This window comes from Cydia pomonella, chromosome 19 (genome assembly GCF_033807575.1).
Source record: "Cydia pomonella isolate Wapato2018A chromosome 19, ilCydPomo1, whole genome shotgun sequence".
In the NCBI taxonomy this organism is placed as follows: domain Eukaryota; kingdom Metazoa; phylum Arthropoda; class Insecta; order Lepidoptera; family Tortricidae; genus Cydia; species Cydia pomonella.
This window is the reverse complement of record NC_084721.1, coordinates 7096667-7121861: the sequence shown is the minus strand read 5'-3', so window position 1 is coordinate 7121861 and position 25195 is coordinate 7096667. Positions and strand designations below refer to the sequence as shown.

Genomic DNA, 25195 nt, shown 5'->3' with positions numbered 1-25195 from the left:
CACGTTAACTCACTCAATTAGAATTCAGTTTTTACTTCATTTGAAATGATTTTACACTTTTACTCACACTAAAACACACACTCCGTTTGACTCAATAAAACAAAATCTAATTCATAATATTAAATACATAGGGTTCCTAATCTACTAAGCATAATTTTATTCATGGCTCCAGTTTGTTATTCACTTATTCACTCATCGGGATTCAATCTTTGATCTGAAACGTTTATGCTCTATACTTTAGTCTATCTTCGAGACCGCTATGCTATGAGAGCGTTATGAACCCGGGCAAATTTAACAATGAGTTTGTGGGAACATACATACATAGAGATGTGTACAACAAATGGCATGTTTTGTCGAGAAACAATGACGTTGTTCTGATAAGAACAGTTTATTGATTGATCAACGGATACTGCGATTAAGTAGGGAAACAGTGACATTTGCAGATTTGTGTTTGCTACTGGAAGGAGCAGTTTATGCATTACCCTGAGAAATGCAGTTACACATAATGGCTAACTATAAGGTTATTATTTATTATGTAAATACCAAAACAATGTTAATAAGCTATTTTTCATCACTATCACACCTCACTAATGTACACTATAATAACTGTTTCAATATAAATTTACTGCATGAACTAATTTTCTTTTCGTGAACGAAACCACAGCAAGCATATTTGTACTTTGTTTATTCATCCGCCTTACGTTTCTTGTGATTTCAAAATAGAAATGATGATTATTAGTGTTCATAAACTTATTTTCCATATAATTTTGACCAAATATCACTTTACTTTCTTTCAAAAACGATAATTAATCCGTAAGATCGCTCTTTATTTATTTCGAAAACGTCAAACTAAATTGTCAAAACAAAGCTAAAAGTGAAGAATATTGATCTATGATCTATTTCAAAACTATTTAGGACATTCGTAGTCTGTTAACCCTTTCTGTCAGTAGAAAAGGTGGTAAATTCAAAAAATGTACGTGAAAGGGAACTTCGCGCGTTCTTCCCTTGACATAGCGAACCGCCAGCGTATGTTTCATAAACTAGAACTTTATCTTAACTCCATCTAGTGCCAAGCAGCGACACCATGGCTGTCAGTGCTACTATTTACCGTTAGATGGCGTCGTAATGATAATTTAGAAAATTCCATTTTACGACCCGAAACACTACGACTATATGTTTATAATTGTATATTACATAATAAGACGAGTGAAATTTATTAAAGATAGAAATCTATTGCCTATAATCCCTAAATTACTTTGCTTTTCGGAAATTTATAGATCGTCTAGTACCCCTACTCGTCCCTAGATGATTCCACTAGCGCTAGTTTGGCATATTATTTTATTTTCTGTCCAATATTTTATCCGCATTTATTTATGCTTAAAAATATATAATTTGCAATATACTTATTAATTATTTTTAATGCTGAATGAAATCGATCGTGTAAACATGCCTTTTTGTCATAGACAATATCTTTTCTAAGGTTGATCTATGTGCGTGCGCTCGTATAATGCAACAAAATTGAAAATACGTCCTACGAACCCTAACAACATGCATAACGCAGCCTACGCGATTTAGTCGGCTTGTGGCTAACTTTGTTAAGGTTCCCCATAGATGGCATGACTAACTAGAATCAAATTAATTTAATAGAAAGCAAAAAATTTAGTTTTGAGGTCTTAAATATATATATTTTATATTAATTTGAATAATAAAGACACATTAACCAATTAGTAAATTAAAATAATCGATTCTATCACGTCACACCGTACCATTCTAGACTGTGTCAAATCTTACAAAGAAATTTTGCCCCTGGCAGCTCTAGGCTCTGTCACTTTATTTACTTCCGTTCATTTAGTTTCGTATTAGTAGTTTTTTATACATCATTCATTTTCCTTGCCTACAATTTGTTATTAAATCCGAAAATTATTAATTAAAGTCAACAATACCAAAGTTACCTCAACTACCAGTGTCACAGTGATTTAACACCTTAATAAGTAGACAAGTGACAAACATCCAACCACCATATTGTAATTCATCAAGTTGCATAGAGAAAGTTGACAAATAATAATTACCAGAAGTTAAAACTGAACTGGAAAAATCGTCCTCGAGTCGAGTGCGCTTTTTATGATTCTCTTAATATCCTACCCATTGCATATCGCAAGAACTGTACAAGACAAACGACATAGAATTTCGGATTCAAACACGATCATGTTCTACACTTTCGTCAAAAATTTATAAATCTTCAATGAATCTAGTGCCGTAGGGTGACCTATTACTTAATGTTTAAACTATCTAGAACCAGGGATATTTAATTAATGTGCCTAGCTACTGACAGTGCGAGTGAAATAAACTTAAAATATGGAAACTGTTCCTACAAGCAAAGTAAGATTATGTTCGTTTTCCTGCTTTAGAAAAGTCAAGGCTATTGAGATCTTGTTAAATATACTTAAACGTTAGCAATCAGAAAATAATTAGCCACAAATTGACCTATCTAGCATTAAATCTACTTTTCTAATTGATCCTGTCCATCATAACCTAACAAAGATTTCCCAAATTTTTTATTATCCTACTTAAAAAGCTTACGTCTAATGTAGTGTCAGGCCTAGTGTATTGTACTGCCTTATTTTTATGGCTCAGTTCAGCAACATAAAACATTTATTTTTAAATAAAATTGAATGCAATCAAAGTGCTGACAAGATGACATTTCTAACTTTGTTTTATACTGCCTATTTAATGTTATTTTGAACCTTCACTACTCATTTCTTATTGCAATAAGACTTACAAGCGATGTGTATCTTTTCAGCAGGCTGACAACTATTGAATGTGGTGTGGACAAGTCATTACTGAAGAAAAATAAGTTGAAATTACACTGTGAGACTCCGTTTACTGATTTTGATGAATCTTTCCTGAGCTTTAAGAGTAAGTATAACACCTCTGTTACTGGGCAGTTATTTTTATGCTTGTCCATACTATACTTGAAATTTGAAAACTGTTATCGTTCTATATGATGACATGAGTGATATTTTTTTTTAAATACGAGCTTTTCGAACTTGGTAATGCAATATGTTATGAAAATCAAAATTATGTGATCACGCCAGCTAAATATAAACAGGATTTCTTGCGCTACTGAAGATCTGTTAGTGAATTGGTATTTTCCTTTCTAAGAGAACCCGGCAGTTGTCCGATCATTCGTAAAAGTGAACCTAAACTTGAACCTGCCATAAATATTCCTTTTCTTGCAATTAACCTTACAATATATGTTTAATCTTTCAGCAAACAGAGTCAACTCTGATGGCTGCCTATATATACCTATACCTAGCGATCTTGTGATATTTATGCGGAGTGGAGCAAACTTCCATTTGCTGTTTTCATGGGCTTTTCCGAGTCTCTCGATAATCTCCAAGTAAGTATAACAACTATGTCACTAGAAAGCATAAGTTTTAGTCTTAATCCTACTTAGAACCATAAATCATAGGAAAACCTTTCTCGCTTTCAAAAATGTTTTTGAATCCTTTTATTTATTTTATTTATTTATTTATTAAATGTTAGGACCTTTCTAGTTTAAAATAAACTCTTATAACAATTTCAAGCTAATTTTAACTAAATAATTCCTATTACAGTGCTATTTGGGACATTGTCCGAGCCACACAGCGAGTCTATCATCCACCTGACCTCAATCTTTCTCCTGCTGACTGCTTCTATTTATGAAAGGTACTTTATTTTATTGTAGTTAATTGTATTAAATATGAACTCATGTCATAAATGACACCTTTATTTGAAAAACTAAAAAATAGTTAAATCGTTCCCGGAGGAATGAACCAAAGATGAAAAATGTTCTTAGCCTATCTTATTCTAATCCTGTTGGCTCATTTAATTTACTCTGGCATATTTATGACCTAACTGATGGAAATATGTCCTGCAAGGCAAAGGTTCTCAAACTTTTCTGTATTATTATTTTCAAACATTTTAGTACCACCATTTTTACCTTATGAATACTAATATTTCCATAGGATGTGTTTATATATTCTTTCATTATGAATTGAAAATAATAACACGCCCCCGCGAATGGATGTCTTAAGAAAATTGTTGATATATTGCCCAACTAAATTTGACCTTTAAGAAAAGAACATCAAAAGCTACCTATTTAACTGAATTCTTCTAATGTTTGCCTATTTCATTTCAGATTATGAAGAACCAGACCATTCCATACTCCTGTTCAATGACTTTATTTCACGACTTTTGCTGCAACAATGGCTGCTGTCTTCTGACACTTGAAAGCTCCCATTCAACGGCTCTATTACAAGAAACATGCTCCTACATCAGCAGTGGTCTACATTGAATATTACTGATAGGGAAAATTTCACTCAAGATCTTCCTTTATATTAGGTACTTAGTCTGCTACCTTAACCAATTATGTACTATTATTCAACCGTAATCGGAATACGATGAAAAGTACCGTCAGTAGATCAGTACTGTAATCCTAAGTCAACCTATGTCTAGTACTACAAATAAGTATGCTTTTGTATGTGCGCCGTTAGTCAGGGCATCAACGCGTTACAAATTTCAGTCGATTTTTGAAAGATAAAGCACTCGTAGAGACCCTAGTACATAATAACAATGACTGTAGATAGTAACTATGCACATATTTCAGTGCTATTTTTAATAAATACAGCGGGAGTTCTGAAGAATACCTATGTAGCTAAATTCTCATACATATGTGTATGTTCTACTAATCCACTAATAATGCCTTTATGACGTACTATGACTGTTTACTTTCCTAGACTAAATGTCCTAACATGTGTGTTAAATATCTCTGTTTGTCAGATGAACTCAAGCAGATCCTAGTTCATACATACATACATGATTATCCTACAATAACAAATGTATGATTTTTATATACAACAATCAAACCAAACATAGTCCAAACATATGTAGTTGTCATTTAGATCTACGCTTAGGCGATTAATTGTACCTAACAGAATAATCTGTCTGTTGCTACTACTCTATGAATGACGAATCTGTGCTTAACCGTCAGATAACGCATGGACTTTATTATCCATTCCATAGTCTATTGAGAGATATTTTATCTGTAACATAGATTGAACTCTTATACTATCACACACGAGTAGCTATTTATATGATATAGAAAGCAAAAAGGCAAACGAGTCGCCCGATGGTGAGGGGTTGTAAATGCGTTCCGGCATTTAAAATAGAAAAGTAAGAAAGATGCGGAATACGCCCCCTGTTCCTTAGTATTACAAGAAAATCTACGTGAAATGGAACTATTTCACGCCCCCATGATTTTTCGACTAAAGCATAACTTCTAACACACCTGTGTCTTATCTAGGCTATACCTAACCACATCCTAGGTTGACTTAGGTAATATTATCTTATCTTATATCTAGACTATTGGCAACAGCCTCCTAGCTCACTATGTAGTGACCCTGCCTATGAATGCTGTCTGTCAAAAGCATCCACTTGCGCGTCTACCACGCATAAGTGCTGCGGGTCTATCAAGAATATGCGTTCCCTAAGTCATGGATATTATCTATTTATCTAGGTTCTAAGTATATACTTATCCGTAGAAGTATGCACTACGCTGCCTAGTACCTATAGCACAAACTTTGCCCACTCTGAGACTAGGTAGATACGAGTATATGAAAGACTGACTTGAAAATATTTATTTATTTATTTAATTATTGTTATTGGTCCCTGCTATAAATATAATTTCTTAACAAATTTATGACGCGAGAGAAACAAATATAATTATTTTCGCTTAAGATAATCGTTTTTTGGGCTAAAATTATACTACATGGGTTTTAAATTTGTTACTATTTTTTTTTCAGGTATCAAGGCGCAAGAAGGTGAATTTATAATTGATTATTATGTGATGACAATTCTTAGCTGAGGAATATGAAAAGAATCCCTAACAACGGCGAGAAGAGAACGAGTATCGAAGATTGATAAACTTATTAAGTAGACAATAACTCTAAGGTTTTTTCTAAGTAGATAATAACTATGGATTTTTTTTGTACATAGTAATAGTTTCAGAAATAAACGTTAAGTTTCATGAGTTTTATTCAAAACACAATAAAAAAAAACAGAGTCCAAAACTCAGTGCACCCACTCCATCTCACGGCAACAAAATGTAGCCTGAACGGCTACTTTTACTTTCTATCCTAGGTGTCGGTTCCATCAAAATGTGACCATTAAGGTTACGTTCTATACTGGCCACTGCCTACCAAAATGTAGCCTGAATGGCTACTTTTACTATTCTTAATTTTAGAACCCTTGGTATCCAAAATGTGCCCCAAAAGTGGTACACTTTAGATCCCTCGGTCACGGCACCAAAATGTAACCTCCCCTACCCAACACCCCAAATCTACCCCATCTATTAAACCCCGGACCTAATAAAATACTGTACCTAATCGTTAACAATCCCACCTTTAAAATTACCCCTAAAATTTACCCCAACAATAATTTTACCTTAACAATTATTTGGCCAAGTGAACGTCTAGTTAAAGGTTAGGACCCCTTGAAGCGAACCGCGGAACCCTAGATTCTTTAATGAGTAACAACTAAATCTTGGACTCTGATTCTACCTGATTAAGTATTACCTAGACGTTAAGACTCGGAAATTTACTATACTAAATAATTTATTATGTTGAGAGGAAATAATCGATAGGATATTATGTTAAAATTCAACCTTCAGCAAAATACCGTAAGATTAAGTTATTCCAAACCATTTCTATATTAAATATGACACCTTATAAGTAGAATGAAAATATATAACAATCGACAAGGTATGAGCAGTGTCGCGATAAAGGATATGGGCTCCGCCCCCACGCGCAAGGTCGTAGACGACGGGTGTAGCCTTAAGTTACAGAAACTATCAATGATTTTTGATGTAATGTAAGATATATTTTTAATAATTAATTAGAAAGATATTTAGTTATTGCAGCATATATGATTATATAAATATAAAAATATTTTTGGTAAAATCCTGCTACTCCTATTAAGTCTTCGGGGTAACATTGAAGCAGCACTCCTGGGATAAGCCCATTTACACACTATTATTTTAAGACTGAATATTATTACCTATTATCTTCTAAACGAGATGTGAATGGATCACACGTGCTGCCTCTAATGCTAGATGCAGGTCTGAAGACTCTTACTCCGATTAGCAATATCAATCGGGCCACCTACTCCTATCTTATTAGCCAGACGGGCTATGACCAACGCTTCGCAACCCTATACAAACCTAGGGGCTGACGAAGAGAAGCGATAAGTATTCGTCAGACACCAATTACTTATCTTTTATATCCAAAAGCTAAGGCTACTAAGCCATTACCCAGTCCCCATAGCTATAAGTAGGCTGAATTTCTAGGCCTTTCAAATGTATAAACGAAGTACAAGCTTAACTCATTACTGTACTTTATGAGATCGAACTATCAAGGTGAGTATTATTCCACTCAAAGATTCCAATGGACTGCGCTCGCCTGCCAAAGGGTCTCTAAAACAAACCATTCTTTAATCCCAGAATAGTCTGTGTTCCTAAACCCAACTTGATATTTAAGGATTGAATATATAAATACCTTAGGACCTGATCGTAATACTCAGTACTTCGCCTCTACACCAAAAACCCAGAAATGAAAATAAATAGATATAAGATGTTACAGATAACCCTCAACTTTCCACTCAGAGTAACAGTCCGGAAGATTTAGGTAATTAAAATCCATTACCAGTATTTCACTAATATTATCATTAGTACACGTTATAAAACCATAGCTTCACATCATTAGAACCTTTTGAAAGATATATATATATACACCAACCAATCGAATTTCTAGATCAAACCTAAGAGAGACCCTATAACAGTGTGTGTGACTCTACCCTATTCCTACCCTTAGACCCTAATCTAGTATGTCCAGAACACAGATCGTACTTACCATTGATCTAGTGATTTGGAACATACACAAATGTATCCCTAAGTCTAAGCTGTAAGCATTCGGCCGACAAAACCGAGGTATAGCAAACCCTAGTGTCTGTGTGATTGGCCCCCTCCTCATCGCCACGTGGGCACGGTGGATGAGAATAGACCGCCCTAGCATGTCTATAGGTAATCAGCACACTAGCACACACACCCGTACCAGCCACATGGGATACCCTGCCATGACTAAAACTTTATCTGTGTTTGTTACCAATCATGACAGAAGCTCTCCCGTGACCAGCACTAGCATGAGCCAGAGCACCGAAATATATAAATATATTTAATACGAGACCTAGCCTCAATTACTGCAGACTTCAGTGAGCAGAGATTACTCTCAATGGCACGCACGTGATGCCCTCACATTCATCTAACAGCTGGACCTTGAGACTAAGGAGAGTATGCTCGCCTCTTATGTTGGTAAAGAAGAGACGCCAAGTCCTCTCAACTTGGAGCAAAAGACTTCTAAACAGCTGCAATTTGACACCGTTAGGGAGCAGCTGATTAGATGGACAAACTGTTAGTCCAAACAGTGATCTGGCTTTATAAAATAACAAACTAACCTCATAGAAAGGTAATAAAATAACAAAATTAGTTTTTACTAACAAAAAAAACTGACAATATAGTAACACAGATAAGGAAGCAAAGAATCTCCACCATAGCCTAAGCTTAGCTTTACGACAACATTGTCCCCGCAATGCCAAACATAGACACAATTTACAAGTTTAAATTTACCAGGATAATTCCCAGCAAACACAAACAAATAGAAGGAATAGTAGAGAAACTTTACTTACTCAAAGCCAGAGATACCGCCAGTCCGATTGTTAAAGAATGAATAATCCTCCCTCCGTACTTTCCGGCCCTTTTATATACTTTAGTAGCGACATAACAGCGACATAACGGCGACTAGCGACATAATAGCGACATAACAGCGACATATTGGCGACTAGCGACATAATAGCGACATATTGGCGACATAACGGCGACATAATAGCGACATATCGGCGACATAATAGCGACATAACGGCGACATAGTAGCGACATAGTAGCGACATAACGGCGACATAGTAGCGACATAACGGCGACATAGTAGCGACATAACGGCGACATAGTAGCGACATAACGGCGACATAGTAGCGACATAACGGCGACATAGTAGCGACATAACGGCGACATAGTAGCGACATAACGGCGACATAGTAGCGACATAACGGCGACATAGTAGCGACATCGGCGACATAGTAGCGACATAATAGCGACATAGTAGCGACACAACAGCGACATAATGGCGACATAACGGCGACATAGTAGCGACACAACGGCGACATAATGGCGACATAGTAGCGACACAACGGCGACATAATGGCGACATAATGGCGACATAGTAGCGACATAATAGCGACATAACGGCGACATAGTAGTGACATAACGGCGACATAGTAGCGACATAACGGCGACATAATGGCGACATAATAGCGACATAATAGTGACATAACGGCGACATAATAGCGACATAACGGCTTTTACGCACACAACGACAGTATTCGCTTAGTAGTCAGTTTAAGTAGACCAAAAAAATGATAAAATGAAACGTTTCAAAACCTATCAAGCATGAATATGCCAACATTATTATTTAACTTCAGGTATTATAGTTTTGTTTTCTGAAAATAACGTCTGTATTGTAATATTTTACGTTTATTATTAAGTTAGTAACTCAATGTTCTTTATTACACCAATAATTATGCATTTATTCTAGGTTAACTTCAATTGATTATTATCATTCTTCGCAGCATTTTAAAATAAATAAAAAAAATGAAAATTCACTGAGTGTTATGTATTTAATGCGTGAAATCACAAGTGGTCAAATACGGAAACGTGTTCTTCAAGTTGTAATTGTTAGAATACGGAGCGAAATCATGACTGAAAGATGCAAACGAAGAGTACTGTAGTTTTTCATTATTTTCTATGTGTTTTAATATAAAACCAAGGCCAATATTACGAAATAGGCATATGGCTAGTCACACTCTTAAGAAGGGTTTTCTAGGATCAATGCGCGCGTAGTGCACTGCGAGTAATTTTACAAGAATATCAAATCAAATTATTTTTTTTAAAAGTTCAGTCTCTCTTGGCTCGGAATATTTCTTTTTCGTTATTCAAACTCGTATTTATGTTGTAGCTGCTCCGTATATTTTGTCGCTTTTTGGTGGCCGGTCTGGTTCGCTTTTCTGATTTTGATGGATGGTTGTGTTTATGGTTGAATATGCAGTTTCTCATTTGTTTTTTTTTTAGTCAGCGGCACCGCGTGTCGCTGCATTCGTAAATAAATTTTGCAGGCTGGTGACGCCTGTATTTATTTAGTATCTTTCGGCTGCATTTATTGTTTGTTATTTCTTTTATTTTGTTTTCTCTCACATTTCGTAGTTATACACACGCACATATTCATACATACATACTCACATATATACACACATACCCTCACATAAACACTTTCACTTACATACAACTTACTGAGACCTTTTTAACTGTTTTTGTGCTTAGTTTGATAGTTAGTCATATAATTAAAAAAAATTTATTTAATTTAGCTTTAACAATAATGTATTCTGTTAAAATGAGAACCGCACCATTTCGATACTTCTCTGAGATTCCCACGTGACAGGCTGAGCCTAGTGTGGGGATCAATGTACTGCTGGTCTTGTAATGCCAAATTCTTGAAATAAATATTATTCTTATTCTTATTCTTTCCTATTAAAAGGAACTGTAAAAGAAAGGGGGTCTATTTGTCACGGGAATTTCCGCTCGTCAGAATGACTGTCCTGTCTGTGTGAATGAAGTGTAAATTCATGGGAAAAAAATATTACAGGTACACACATACATACATGCTCACACACATGCATACCCTTGATAAGGCATAAGGGCGTCAGAAATTATGCAAAACTGAACCCTATCACTTTGAATTAATTCTCACAGCCACATAGACATTCACATAGCATTCTTCATTTTAATTCTCTTTCAATTGTTGACTCGAAGTTCGCGCAGATACGCCTACGCCTCCACTATTTCGCTGCAGCCATACCTGGGGCGTCCGGTAAACCAATAATTAGGTACTAATATTCACGTGCCTAACGGCCGAACGTAATAAGGTTTTGTATCTTTATTGTAACATCCCATGATAATTGAATTGAAATAAATTTCAAAATCAGGTAAGAAATATATTCCCTCCGCCTTATAAAGGCTTCAGAATACGAAAGAGTGAAGCGTATTACTTAAGCTGAACCCTTTTGTTACCTACATCTTATTAATATTTTATTTTAGTGTTGCTTTTTTTGTGTATTGTGACAAACGAATACATGGTTTATTTATCTATGTAAAGCGCAGATACAGTACATACCTTTAGTTCAGCACAAGTTTCTCGAAGAGGCAAGTATGTACAACGGTTTTCAACTCATTTGTTTAAACATCTTCATGCATTATTTTTTGATTTAGGGTATATAGTTCTGTGAAATGTACAGGAGTTATTAAAAAGACTTTTATAAACAATAAAGTTTTATTTACAAGATTTGGTTTTAATATTTGTTAGTTCCCGATTCGGCGGATTCTTGTTTCGCTGGATTCTTTCGTCGGATTCTCGTGTAGGTATTCGGATTGTGACGTACTTAAGTAAATACGGAGAATTGGGAACTAACCTTAACATCTTATGACACATATTGTGTTACTGGCTAGTAAGCACATCAAATGTTTAAATGTACTATTAAATGTTGAAATATTTATTTGAACCTAAATAATTAACTAGCGTGGTAATATACATAACTATATCATCAGCTAATTTTACCATAAATCAGAGTCGAATACATATTAGACTGCTAGAATTATACTTAAAATAAACAATGAATAAAACTAAATACCTAAATATTGCTAAAGACTGCTAATTCTTAATAACTCGCATTCTTCCCGACGGTATCTGCGACTCATGCGCTTTCCTCTTTACACTGTTACAATCTTGTACAGGCGCCATCAGATATATCGGACCATCCAAACTGCTAAGAAATATCTGAACATGCACTTTAACGTTTTAAGCCGCCCCGACATATCTGATGATTCTGACGCTAGAACTTCGTTTGTTATAACGCCATCTAGCGAAACTCTATGCACTTATATCGTCAGTTGACATTGTTGACAATCGAAACTATATAACTTCAGTCTTTTCCAGAATGATCAGAAGCAGCAGTTTGAAAAATAAAATGTATTTAAGGCGAAATTAGACGACCGCCTCTCCATACAAACGTAGTCCCCATTTTCCTCTCTGAATATTAATATTATTGAAAATATTTTAGCATAACTTGATGAATATCAATCACAGCTATGCCCCTTCGTTTGATTGATGAGATTTTTTGATTATTATAAGAGTCAGGAGCATTAATAAAAAATATGGAATTAGTTTTTGTCTTATAATAATCAAAACATCGAAAAAGTCAAACAAAGGGGCATAGCTATACTCAATAGACATCAAATTGTGTCTTTGTATAAATGTTAATATCCAGAGAGGAAAATAGGAACCACAATTTTATGGAGAAGCGCTCGTCCCTTTTCCTTTTAATATTGAAAAAAATGAGTAAAGAACCTTGAAACTAAAAATGAGGATTCAAACCAAAACGCCGCAATTTAATTAAATACATGCTCGCAAACCATTGCCAATCTAATTATTTAAGCAAATCTTCTACTCTTAGAAATAATGTATCCCAGTACTAAAACGATACTGATGGTTTACTTTCCCTTTGACCGTCAAAGATGTCAACTGACGCACACGGCTACAATCCAATATCAACCTTGTTGCCTTCCGACAAAGTTCACAATTAGTTTCGATTGTCAAATGATTGAACTGAAGTCCATTGAGCACTAACCCACATTACTTCCAGACAGTTTTCCAATACCGTCAATCATTATGTATCTTCATTGGATCAGTAAACTGCGCCGTAAGTATATAAAACAGCGCCGGCGCAGGCACTAGGTTCAGATACCACAGATCCTTCAACCCAGTGAGAGATATGATGCCGTACGCATGAACCAACCAATGGCCGATCAGGATTACTAGGTTCCTGGGATTGGCTATGGAAGACAGCAGTAAGGCTGACGCTGATTGGTCGAGCTTGATGGAGAAGTGGGAAGCTGAGGTCATCATTGATATTATTATGATTATGTAGGGGAATGAACAATCTGTAACAATGGAAATGTTTTTAATTTAATTTTAATTTATTTATTTGGGAAACATACAGCACATAATAATACAATAAGGTACAAGATAAAGTTAGAGTGTTAGAATGTTATTATTATAAAATATCATAATTTTAACACCATTTGGTAGCTGAGTTAAGGAGTGCAGCTTAGAACCAGGATGGGCGTTCAAGCCTTGGCATACCAATAAGTTTTTTTCGGTGAAGGAAACGTAATTTTCTTCATTCAATTCACATCAATCGGCTATTGCAGGAAATGTAGTCAGGCCCTGACACGAAAAACAAAAATCGAAATTTCTTTACCTGCCTCTTGATCACTCCAAAATGCAAGAGTCATAGAGAGGCAGATAACGAAAGTTTTGATGGTAGGCCCTCTGTACTCAGCAGTGAGCTATTTACATATTATTTTAATTGTAAATTCTGTAAATTCATTTTTTCTTGAAAATAACCACATAGCCCATTTGCAATAGTTTCCGCATTTGTATCCCAGCCTTTAATTGATAAAATATAATACATTTAATATTACTTACAGATCAGTCCAGCTGCGACAGTATGAATAAGGACCAATATAGGATAGAAGTAGAGCGCACAGTATATGGCCTTCTTCCCAGGGTTCGGCGGATGATATGTCATCAACCATGGCCTTATAGTGATCGTCATCAGTAAGCTGAATGCGTAGATCAGCAATATTATTGTGTACCTGAAAGTTAAACATGCATGATATAAAACTTTGGAAACCTAGCAAAAGTTAAATTCAAATTATAACAGGGGTGTTTATAGGTCAATACATGGTCAAAGGAGTCTTGGCCAAGATGGGGCACTCTGATAACCGATTGTCAAATGTGTAGCAAAGATAAAGAGACAGTAATACACCTAATGTGGGAATGTCACACCGTTGTCAGACAGCGAACAAAGGACTTTGGAGAAGGCCATCTGGAAGGAATTCAAAGCACTGCCCTTGCGTTCCATCATCCGATACATGGAGATGGTTGAAAAAGCCCTTGTGTAGGCACAAGGTACACATACATCATTAGATCAAGGCTCTTTTTATGAAAGCTTATAGTTTGATTACAAGCAGAAGTTATATATCATATTATATCATACTCGTAGCAATTATATTTTATTATGCAAGCTTTCCTTTGACCCGGGTATGTCCTTAAACTATGTCCAAAAGAGAGGTATGTGAATGCCATCTCACTTTGTGTGGTAGGTAGGACACAGCACAGCATGTCATTTCAGATCTAGAGCAAAACCCAACTGGGGAAGTACCACCTTACAGAAAACCATGACTCAGAAACAAATATCCGTGTTCATCACACAAATATATGCTCTTTCCAGGATTTGAACCCGGGACCATCAGCTTCATAGGCAGGGTCACTACCCACTAGGCCAGACTGGTCATCAAAACATATTACAAAAAAGCTTTTTAACACATTTGCTGCAAGCGACTGAAGCGGGTTCTCACTGTGCTGGCGCTTTTCACTACAAAGGGGAAAACACACCACATCAGCTAAACATGTAGCGCGTAGGTCGCGCTGACAGTGAATACGTTAAGACATGACATGGACAATGGGAGGAAATACCTATGATTTTTTTTTTGAGAATTTTCAATCTCAATTTATTGATTACATTAATTGGTTAAGTTTGTAAGTTTCAACACTGTAAAAGAAATGGAATGATAAGCTGATAAATATACTCAAAAAATATGTCTACAGTCAAATAGCCATGACTGACGAGACTACATATTGAATTAACAAAAAAAGGTGACAGTAATTAAACATACAACCACAGATATATTTTCTGTGAATAGCTGAACCATTACGGCATTTATATAAAAATATTCCTTACAAAGGATAAACAGCTTCCTGCGTACAATGCAATGTCTCCTTATAGTCTGGCTGTGGGTTATGCAGCAATGTGTACCAGTCCGACAGTGCTGTCGGGGTACACACATGTAATTCCAAGCTGCCTGTTGGCGGCAGGACAAGCAAGGCCGCTAGCGTGCCAGACACTACCTCGAAGAATGCTGAGAAGTGTTGAGCCAGTATGCCTTGCTTCCTGAAAATTAAACAGTGAACTAACTTAATAAATATGATTCATTTCAACAGCATATAAAAATATTTATTTTTCAGTATGGGATTTTTATTTACTGTGTATCTTTAATGTGGATAAGTTGGTCCCTGCTAGAAGTATAGGGAGCCAATTGCTCTCAGTCCTGAGTGGATAGTGATTTTAGAGTATTTAAATTTAAATTATTAAGTTCAGTAGTAGTTAAGTTCAAAATATTTGGTATTTTTAAAGCTTTTATTTATACAATATATAAAGTTATTTACTTGATATATTGTATAAATATTAATCTTTCGAGTGCCAACACTTTGAAATATCAAGAACCTCAGTCGGAGGACTTATTAATTATTCGTACATTTTGTATGAATTTTACTGATACTCAATATGGAGTAGTTCTTGTTAGAGAGAGACTAAGCAGAGAGCAGTAGCATGAATGGAGCACAACGGATGAATCTTCAATGAATATATTTCATAAAGTAGTTAATACAATTAATCTAAATATATTATAAGTAACATAATAACAACACAGACTGTTTTTATCAAGTGACAATTGATTGACTTAACAGTTCAAATCTATATTCTAAATTTGAAATATAAATTGTGGCGTGTAGCTTACAACCTTATTTCAACAGTTCTAGTACTCTTTTTTAATAATAATACTTACCCTTTGCCTATTGACACCATATCAATAAAGAACCAGTGCAACACCAGCGGCAACAGCACCATAAACCCCAAATACTGCCAATCATACAACGTCGGTACATCTGTACACGGCTCGCAGTAACTAGACGCGTTCGTCCGAAAACCTCGAGGACAAGCCCCGCAGTCGCTCCAGGAGCCATTGTCCAACTGTGTACGGCCACAGTACAGCCCTGGGCATGATCTCACAGCAGACATCTTCGTTTGAAATTCAGAATCGAAACAGCTATGTAGTAAAATTATTTTAACTTGCAGCTACTGACGTCTAAATGTAATAGATTTAATCATGTGTTTACAATTCCTATCTCTGATATCGGGGTTATTACTTAAAAAACACTACTTAAATTTGCATTTTCAGAGATAATAAATACAATCTTCATGAAAATGGAAAATATTTACTGTATCTGTCACTGTCATAATTCGAATGTCATTCTGATTGAATTTGATTGAATGTTGTATTTAGTCGTTTTAATGAATACCTTGAATAGTTTTTACATCACCACAGAAAATAACTGTCCAAAGTGGGTAAAAAAAATTTGTTAACAGCCCTTAAATGTACTTTAAAAATAATTATTTTATTTTTCTTTGAAAACACCTAATGGCATCATTTGTGCCAGTTTCCTGAATTATTAAATAATATATATTATATACTTATGTAACCTCCAAAGTGAAACTTTAGTGTATGTCTGTTCGGAATCCGTACAGAGAAGAGTTGTGGAATATATTGGGCTCCATACATTCCACGACTGTGTCTCTTTCTCTTTCCGCACATATTTTTAATGAAACTAAAACGTAGTGATTATATGCTCTTTGAATGAAACAAACGTTTTTGGGAATATGCTTTTTTAATATTAAAATTATTTTTAAAGACAATAATAAAAAGGAAAAGATATTGAACCTATTTTTATTCCTAAATACTTTACGTGTAAAGCGGTTTCAGTAAATTTGAATTTTGTATTACAAGGACTTAAATTTCCCGCCAAGTTCGCGCCTTGCCAGGAATCGCAAGCGCAGACGCCTCACGGTGAATTTCAGCATCACGAAGGAAAGGTAGAGCAAGAGCGCCGCCACAGCTAGAAGGAAAGCTATGACATCCAACATGTAATATCGGATGAACGAGACGCCAACAGCCGGAGAGCGAAGATGTTTGGCTCCATTGTGACGCAAAACGTACTCCGTCCACCATACAGCGTTTTCGGGCCCAGAAATCACAGGGTCTTCAGTTACCTCCTTGATGTCAGCGATAGCCTTTTTGTACCTAATAAAAAAAGATCAAGTTACAATGGGCAATAAAGAAGGAATGGCACACAGACAATATGTAGATTGTTAGTTCGCAATATTTTCCGGTGTAAGTAATGTAAAATGTTCGTTCCTACCCCTTAACTTATACTAACTTTTGATCGGTCGCTACAACAGAGACAGTAGCCTTGACAGATTCCTTGTCCAAATAGTAAGGGGCAAGGATTTCGCCAGCGCCAAACTTGGTGAGTTGTCTGATGAAAACTTTTCTGCCCCTGATGGTTGGGAATCCGACAACAGGCACTTTATAGTAGATGGCTTCTTCTAATGACCGTGGACCTCCATGAGTGATGAACGCTTTCACGTTTGGATGAGCTGAAAAAAAAAAATCCACATACTTAACAAAAAAAACGTATAACAAAGTATCCACTGCAAGAATTTAGCAATCATTTACCAATCCGCAGCGATGTCATTACGTCTAACGCACTTGAATTTCTTCATGAATTCACGGATGTACAGTCGCCATCAGATATATCGCAGCAGCCAGGGCGCTCACAAATATCTGAACACGCCTCTATTGTCAAGGCTTTAGAAAGTTCAGATATTATGAGCACCTCGGCCGCTCTGATATATCTTGATGGCGACTGTACTTAGGTTTTCTTTATAAGTGAGTTTTAACTGACTTCTAAATTTCTTACCCAAGATTTCCTGCTGAGGGAACCAGGATTCAGCAATCACATTTTCAGGTTTATTAAAAGAGGTGGTATTGCCGATTTTCCAAAGGACAGTGAATGGAAGCTCGCGAAAGGCATCAGCTAATGTCTGCAGCGTAGCTTTTGGCAGACTTTCTGCTTCTTCAATTGCACCCAAGCTGAAGTAGACCACTCCTTTTGTAGCAGCGTCTAAGAGAGTCTGTAGGTTCTGAAACAGGTATTCAACTTATTAAGAAAAATCATCGTTTTCTGAATAAAATATTAATTTTCTTTGATTTAGGTACACATACTTTAGGCAAGGCATGTCCTGGTTTAATATGCATTCGATCACCATATATGACTGCAGGTACGGTTGGTCTGTTTCCAGCAACTATCGGATTAGCTGCAACCAGCAAAAGATCTATATCATACTCCACTTCTTGAAGATCACGCTTGAGATCGAGAACCTTTTCAGCGGCCACATGAGACAGCGGAAGGTAATAGTTGTAAAATTCGTGTTTTGTTTTAACGTGTCTGTAGAGTTCGGAGAATTTCTGCCAAATGCTGAGGTTCCCATTGTTAAGGGTGTTGACATCGAGGTACAGCATAGGGTGGATAGGATTTCCCTTAGCTTCATGCTGATGTAATTTTCCGCTCGATGTTGTAATGGAGATATGAAGAGCTTTGTACTTTTCAGCGACAGCGTACAAGAAAGGAACATCTGCTTCAGTAATAACTAAATCGAATTTGATGTTCGGGTTGATTAGAAGCGCTTGCATTTGCTTGGATTTGATTTGAGTGATGGCCAATTTGAGAGAGAGTTCATTGAATTGTCTCAACTTGGAAAAATAATCATCAGTGCTGGTGATGAGGTGTCTGAACTCCTGCCAATGAACTGCGGACTCCCCTCCAACGTCTAATTCTACGATCCTCTCAGAGTCTGGATACGTGAACTGTCCTGGATATGGCGTCATCAATACGATCGAGTGTCCTTTCTGAGCGAGCAAAGAAACATATCCGCGGAAGACTAGATGATCAGAAAAAGATAAGGAAGAAAATAATGCGAGGATATTTGCACTTAGCACTGCATGGCTCATGCATAGGAGCAGCAACACTGCACTTAGGCTCTTTAAAGCCATGGTAGTTTCGAATGTGCACCTTATACGTGACCGCTCTGGACCGATGCTCAGACCGAAAAGAAAGACTACACATTACACCTTGGTGGCAACAATAGAATATATCACCTGTGTAAACAATGCTTGACAATGGGCGTAAATAATACTTTTCTGACTAACCAACGTACGTTTATTTGAACATGTGCTTAATTTAATACATGTTTCAGATATCGATATTTACACTTGTTGGTGCTATCATTAACGCTGAATTATTCATAGGTCCATAATTTTGTATTTATGTTATAAATGTCCACCACGATATATTACTAGCTTATGCCCGTGGCTTCGTTTGCTTGAACTGATGGTGATTGATAAAAAGTATCCTATGCCCTTCCCCGGGCCTCAAACTATCTCCATACCAAATATCATCTAAATCGGTTTAACGGTCTAAGCGGGAAGAGGTAATAGAAAAACAGACGGACAGACAGAATTACTTACACATTTATAATACCTAGTAGTTGAAATGAATTATGTAAGAAATCAGTCCATGTACCTCTATAAGTCTATAGCATTCAACACAACCTTGGATTAATATGATTCGTGAAATAGGTCACAGGGGCTAGAGCCACCTGTCGAGAGGAATGCCATAAAGTGCGGGGTTGCGTAATAATGCATCGCAACCATAATGTGATTTGTACCGTTTAGTTTTAAGATACATTGTTATAATATGTATGTTAGTTTTAAGGTATTTATTTATGGACCACTAGTTGGCTGAAATTAAGATTTTCATTTTAATTTCATATCATAAAGTCGGCCTAAAAATAACAGAAGGATTGACCAAACCAAATAGTTAAATAACCAGATAAATTTATTGAGATGTTTTATTTTTATACGCTTAGGGGTATTTTATTTTAGCAGAACTTGTTGGTTTCGGCATGTCTGCTAGAGACGCTGGCAGGGGCCGTGTCTGGAACCATTGATGCAATAGAGCCTACAAAAAAAAAATTGACAAGTTATCATGTAAGTTAGTTCTACAAAATATAAAAGGACTGGAGATAAGCCGCAGCAAATAAGAATTCATTGTACAGCATTTGTGAGCCTTTTTAATAAAACCATCGGTAACCAAAAAGCTAACATTCCGCCCGACGGTAAGCAAAAGAGATACCACGAATATTTAGCAACAATTCGGTATTCGACGCTTCAGACGAGATCGTGGTTGAATACTCGGCCAAAACCACAATTTAGAAATTCCAGTGGTGTAAAAATGCTCGATATATTTTTAGGTATTTTTAAAACTCCATATAGTCTACCAACCTGCTTAGCGGATATCCTTTTATCAGCATCATAGTACAAACAGCACTTAATCAGGTGCACCGCGTCAGCTTCCACCGTTGGGATCAACTCAGACCAAGGTGTGGGCGAGGACTCTGGGAACGTGATCTTGTGGAAGTCCGGTAGCTGGGCGTGACCTGGCCACGTTTCCTCTGTCGGAGTACCGAGGTGCTGGAGGACTATGGCTAGTTGTTCGATGTCGGATTCACCCTGTGAAGTTGAACGGGAAGATATTTTTCTTGTGAATCGTGTGTCATTTCTAAAGTCTTGCTTAACCCTTTGACCGCCAAAGACGTCAACATCGCGCGCGGCCGCGGCTACGTACCAATACCAACCTTCGTGCATTGTGACAAGGTCCACGATACCAGCCGCGCTGCTGCGCGCCGAATAGGTACGATGGCTCTCACTCTCACTAACACATTATGTCTCCTTTTTGTTCGCTAGACTACCTAAATAATTTTTCGGAACCGTCACAAGACTCGTATCGTAAGCCAAACGCTCCCGAAAAAATGAGTCATATTGCATTGACGTGTTTCGTTTCAATACTTCTATAAATGCTCGATTTTGGTCTAATGACATTCCATAATTCTGTGGCCCTAGTGAAAAAGGGTACAAGTCTCTGGCAGTTTAGGTGTATAAGGGCATAAGTGTTACGTGGAACTTACACCCCTTTACACCTGCGCTGCCAGAGACTTGTACCCTTTTTCACTAGGGCCACAGAATTAAGCTTATAATTTCAGAAGTGAATTTCTTCACCAATATTCGGTTCGTAAGTGACTCTCTGCCGAAATGCTCCACCAGAAAGTTTGCACCAACAACCTAGAAGAAAAACAGCCTTGCCATAAGTCACAGTACCTATTCGGGGAATATTTTAGTTACTTAGGCTGCCCCTCCACTAAGGCTGAGAAAAGCAGAGATGAGTGGAGACGTGCGGGAATCAACGAATAGCATTCGAATTCACATTCCTTCTCCGCTACGCTGGAGTACAAGCAATGCTCAATTTCAGCGCGTCTCCTTTCATCTCCGCCTCAGTGCAGAGGCAGCCTTATCTACGAGCTTACAGCAAAAAGCGGCTTCTTAAGTATCATCTCTGCGATGATGCAGCCCACGGCCCACATGTCTACCTTCTCGTTGTAAAATCTTGCCCCGTAGAGTAGTTCCGGGGCACGATACCACCTGCAACCCGTTTATGTATATATACGAGTACATATATACCATAGACATTTTAAAAAAATGTGTTGTAAAAGCCGTAAAATATACCAGTACATGTATGTACAACCTAAGATTAACCAAGTCCGCCAAAACATATTAAGCACGATACCAAATAACATTTTCGCAGTGCTTCGCAGCGCATATACTGCCTCAAAATACTAGACTATCTAATACCAGAGTTGAAAGTCACTAGAGTCCCGAAATGCCAGACTCGTAGAACACCAGAGTCGCAATATATCAGATTAGGATTACCCATTGGCAGGTACTTATTCTATGGGTTATCTGACCTGGGATCAGAGGTACACTACACCTCCCTATTAGCTATGTAGATACCTATAGACAGCATCAAAGGGGGCAAACATGTCGGTAAACATCCTTATTTCTGTAGTAACTAAGGAGTGTTACGATATATTTAGTCACTATACTTATAGTTGATGCTGCTTGCACCACTGTTTTATAAACCTATCTCATTAATTCAACAAAATTCGTACCTCGTAGCCACTTGGTGCGAGTAGGGCCGGCCGCCGTCAGGCCAGTAAAGGCGCGCTAGACCGAGGTCTGCGATCTTCAGTATACCCTCGTGGTTTATTAGTAAATTTGCTGGTTTAAGATCCTGGAAAAAATTGAACATAATAAAAAGAGAAATAAAGAATTCAGTATGCTAATAAATATCACATAAATCGCTTAGCCAATTTGGCGGTAATACATCGTATCATTCACGAAGACGTGTGCCTTGCCTCGTATTGTCTAAATTAAAGGCTAGATTTGACCAATCTGCACGTCATCGTGGATGACACGAACTATATCTACTTACTAACTTAATTTTTATTGGAGTGTGCATTAAGCTCACTGAGAGACCTAGCTCGAAGGATCGAACTCATCATAATAATATGGAGAAAAGTGGCATAAAGGAGACAGGTTTTGCATGGGCTACTTACAATAATTTGGTAGTTTCAGAAATGATTTTTCACCTCAGCAGCTCGAACAAGCCTACTTTCGTCACTCGAGAGAGTGAGACAAAGCAGCTTTTTAATTTAGTAAAGGCCATGAATACAGGAATAAAAACTTTACTTGATGTTGAAATTTTTAAACCTTTAATATGTTCTCACTACTGAGGTGAAAAGTTATATGTGTCACACGAGAGCAAAGTTATTTTACATCTCGTGTTTTTGAGTCCCTCAATACGCTCAAGATTCTAACTTAGAATCAACACTAGCAAGAAAAACTAACTTTCCTCTTTTGATGCACAAATAACTATTCTACGAGCTTTTTTGTGAGAATGAGAACGCTAAATTCCACATACAAACATTTCGCTTATACAAAAATCGCTCCGAAATTACCGAAATAATGTAAGTGGTTCCTTCATGCCTCTTTCCCCCTACCTGCCAATGGCAATGAGTAAACTAATTTTGCTCACAGATTTTTTTACCCTGTGCATGACGTAGTGAGCGTGCATGTACCGCGTACCCTTGAGCTGCATCTGCGCGTAACTCTTGACGACTGGCGTCGTCAGCGTGGCCTGGTTGTGGTGCAGCATATTCCAGAGCCCGGAACGCATTTACTCCAGTACTAATGTAACTCACCCTGTGCATGACGTAGTGAGCGTGCATGTACCGCGTGCCCTTGAGCAACATCTGCGCGTAACTCTTGACGACTGGCGTCGTAAGCGCGGCCTGGTTGTGGTGCAGCATATCCCATAACCCGGAGCGCATGTATTCCAGTACTAATACCAGGCTCATGCCGCGCGGAAACATTTCATAGAGTTTTATTACCTGTGGATAGTGGTTTTAAGTTTTAAACGTAAGTATCAGGTCTACAGACGACCCCTGTAGACCTGATACTTACCCAAACAGCGGTTCTTTGGATGTATGATTGCAGCTCTTTAAGTAACCCAAAATAGTTATTTGTTTTATAACGGGGCAAAGTTGCTGTTTAACCTCTCGTGCTAATATTGACACTCGAGCAAGCGAAAGATTCCAAAATTGAACCTTGAGCGTTGCGAGTAAAGTATAAATAAATAAATAAATAAATAATAATAAATAATAAAAATGAATACTGAATACAGTCAACACGAAGAAACAACAGCATCAAATTGCTTTGTAACTCTTGTAGATAAAATGAAACTTTCTGCCCGCGGGCCGCGTAGCCAACGTGCCAATCATTAAATCTCCGTAGCGAACGAAACGCAAATGCCACTGTCGCACTAATATGAAAGAGTGAGAGAGAGCTGACTACGATACGCTACGGAGCGTTAACGATTGGCTACGTGGCCAGATCAGTTTTCGAAGAATAAAGAGAGCCTTTGCGAGCTGATGAGGTAAATGTCTAGAATTGGGGCCTAATATAATATACTTACATATTTACACCGAAGCAGCTGTAACGCTTTAATCTCTCTCATCACATTAACCGGTATTCCATCCTCCAGGTTTTTAATCAGGATCTTCTTCAGTGCCACCTCCCGCCCCGTAGGCAAGTGCTTCGCCTTAAACACGAGACCGTGGGCGCCTTCGCCTATTCGACCGATAACGGAGTAGTTTGATACATCTTTATCCATATTTGCAATGTCTTCATATAAATTTAAAGTAATTTAGAAACGAGAATGATGATAGTGATTGACGTATTTGTGTTTTGGTGTGGATGTGTTTGTGTTGCTATGGTAACAATAAGGGGTAGTTTACAAGTTCAGTTTGTTTTGCCATAGTTAAATATTAAAATAAGATGTTGTATAGGGAGCGTGCATGAACTATAGGAGGCAGCACAGGAGCCGTCAGATTTTTGGCGCGAGGCGTAATTGTGATGTTTTTTGTTCCGATGTAGCCCACAAGATGGCAGAACCTACTATGCACAAGAAAACACTTGACGTGTAAATGTGCCTGTTTATGGTTCCGATTCAGACCACAAGATGGCAGACCCTCCAACGCGCACGGTCCCTATAGGTCCTTACTTAAAATAAAATAAGTCCTCTTTAATTCAGATTCCCCTTCGTAGGGGCGCGAGCACCAAAGAGTAAAACGAGCACTTTTTATGAAAGTTCGAAAAAATGCTGAATATTAGAAGGTACTTAAAGCCCGACCAGAAATATATGATCATTGTCATGAGGGCGCTGTTATTCTCATGTATAGGGTGTTAGTTCAGTTTAGTATGAAAAATTTAGTTCCAATAAAATTCCGCAATAAGGCGCGTGATCATATATTACTGGTCAGACTTTACCTGTTATTGTTTGATGTGTTTAGTGTACGTTTAGTGCTACCTAAGTACCTACCAAGTTTGTTTAAATATCATAGAACTTTATTGTTAGACCAAATGTTAGACTAAGCAATAACAGAGATGTCAGAGATCCATTAGATAACTCATTGAAAACATTTATTCCTTACGTTATGGGCCCAGGCTGCTATAAGTATATACGCAAGTGTCCTTTTCAAGACTAACCTATCATTAAAGACGTGTTTGTTATTTCTTTATAACAAACACGTCCTTTACCATTCCATTACCTTGTACATAAGAAAATGTTGTCATATAATGACCTTGAGTATATCTGTATTGGAAGTATCTAAACCTAATATTGTCTAGTCTAGGTCGACGATGCTCTTAGTGCCTCCGCTCTCTTGCGCGGGTACCATCGCAAGT

At 37.2% G+C, this 25195-nt stretch overlaps 3 protein-coding genes and 1 long non-coding RNA gene across 6 annotated transcripts; 1 reads left to right on the top strand and 3 right to left on the bottom strand.

Moving 5' to 3' along the window:
- The first annotated feature begins 1353 nt into the window (after positions 1-1353).
- Positions 1354-9020, top strand: LOC133528287 (uncharacterized). Of its 2 annotated transcripts, XR_009800974.1 has the most exons (6): positions 1354-2379; positions 2801-2916; positions 3271-3400; positions 3618-3708; positions 4181-4383; positions 5844-9020. It is a non-coding gene; the product is annotated as an uncharacterized LOC133528287 (long non-coding RNA). The 2 variants fall into 2 exon arrangements; XR_009800973.1 differs by having other exon boundaries at positions 1356-2916.
- Positions 9021-11509: 2489 nt separating this feature from the next.
- Positions 11510-16607, bottom strand: LOC133528137 (JNK1/MAPK8-associated membrane protein). The gene is made up of 4 exons (XM_061865379.1): positions 15944-16607; positions 15061-15270; positions 13743-13912; positions 11510-13195 (listed from the first exon to the last, which is right to left on the bottom strand). Exons 1-4 carry the CDS (start codon positions 16174-16176, stop codon positions 12915-12917), a joined length of 894 nt encoding a protein of 297 aa, XP_061721363.1. The 5' UTR covers positions 16177-16607; the 3' UTR covers positions 11510-12914.
- Positions 16608-16804: 197 nt separating this feature from the next.
- On the bottom strand, positions 16805-19340 carry LOC133528135 (UDP-glucosyltransferase 2-like). Its single transcript, XM_061865378.1, has 4 exons — positions 18221-19340; positions 17916-18138; positions 17373-17592; positions 16805-17236 (listed from the first exon to the last, which is right to left on the bottom strand). The coding sequence occupies exons 1-4, from the start codon at positions 19046-19048 to the stop codon at positions 16936-16938; spliced, it is 1572 nt and encodes a 523-aa protein (XP_061721362.1). The 5' UTR covers positions 19049-19340; the 3' UTR covers positions 16805-16935.
- A 534-nt stretch (positions 19341-19874) lies between these two features.
- On the bottom strand, positions 19875-24223 carry LOC133528134 (cyclin-dependent kinase 20-like). 2 transcript variants are annotated; one of them, XM_061865376.1, is made up of 7 exons: positions 23925-24223; positions 23152-23340; positions 22060-22181; positions 21418-21532; positions 21113-21175; positions 20339-20566; positions 19875-20015 (listed from the first exon to the last, which is right to left on the bottom strand). In XM_061865376.1, exons 1-7 carry the CDS (start codon positions 24120-24122, stop codon positions 19920-19922), a joined length of 1011 nt encoding a protein of 336 aa, XP_061721360.1. In that variant the 5' UTR covers positions 24123-24223; the 3' UTR covers positions 19875-19919. The 2 variants fall into 2 exon arrangements, with proteins under 2 accessions (XP_061721360.1, XP_061721361.1); XM_061865377.1 differs by lacking the exon at positions 21113-21175 and having other exon boundaries at positions 23925-24219.
- Between the last annotated feature and the right edge of the window lie 972 nt (positions 24224-25195).

Bases quoted from the DNA above. Each gene is read 5' to 3' on its own strand.
- LOC133528137 (XM_061865379.1), bottom strand. From the start codon at position 16,176: ATGTCTGCTGTGAGATCATGCCCAGGGCTGTACTGTGGCCGTACACAG. The intron at 15,271-15,943 runs GTAAGTATTATT...TTTAATTTTCAG, and splicing joins ATGGTGTCAATAGGCAAAGG to GAAGCAAGGCATACTGGCTC. The intron at 13,196-13,742 runs GTAAGTAATATT...CCATTGTTACAG, and splicing joins TGTCGCAGCTGGACTGATCT to ATTGTTCATTCCCCTACATA.
- LOC133528135 (XM_061865378.1), bottom strand. From the start codon at position 19,048: ATGGCTTTAAAGAGCCTAAGTGCAGTGTTGCTGCTCCTATGCATGAGC. The intron at 18,139-18,220 runs GTATGTGTACCT...TACCTGTTTCAG, and splicing joins CAGGACATGCCTTGCCTAAA to AACCTACAGACTCTCTTAGA. The intron at 17,593-17,915 runs GTAAGAAATTTA...TTTTTTTTTCAG, and splicing joins CCCTCAGCAGGAAATCTTGG to CTCATCCAAACGTGAAAGCG.
- LOC133528134 (XM_061865376.1), bottom strand. From the start codon at position 24,122: ATGGATAAAGATGTATCAAACTACTCCGTTATCGGTCGAATAGGCGAA. The intron at 21,533-22,059 runs GTACGAATTTTG...AACGGGTTGCAG, and splicing joins TCGCACCAAGTGGCTACGAG to GTGGTATCGTGCCCCGGAAC. The intron at 20,016-20,338 runs GTTGGTAGACTA...TTTTTTTTGTAG, and splicing joins AAAGGATATCCGCTAAGCAG to GCTCTATTGCATCAATGGTT.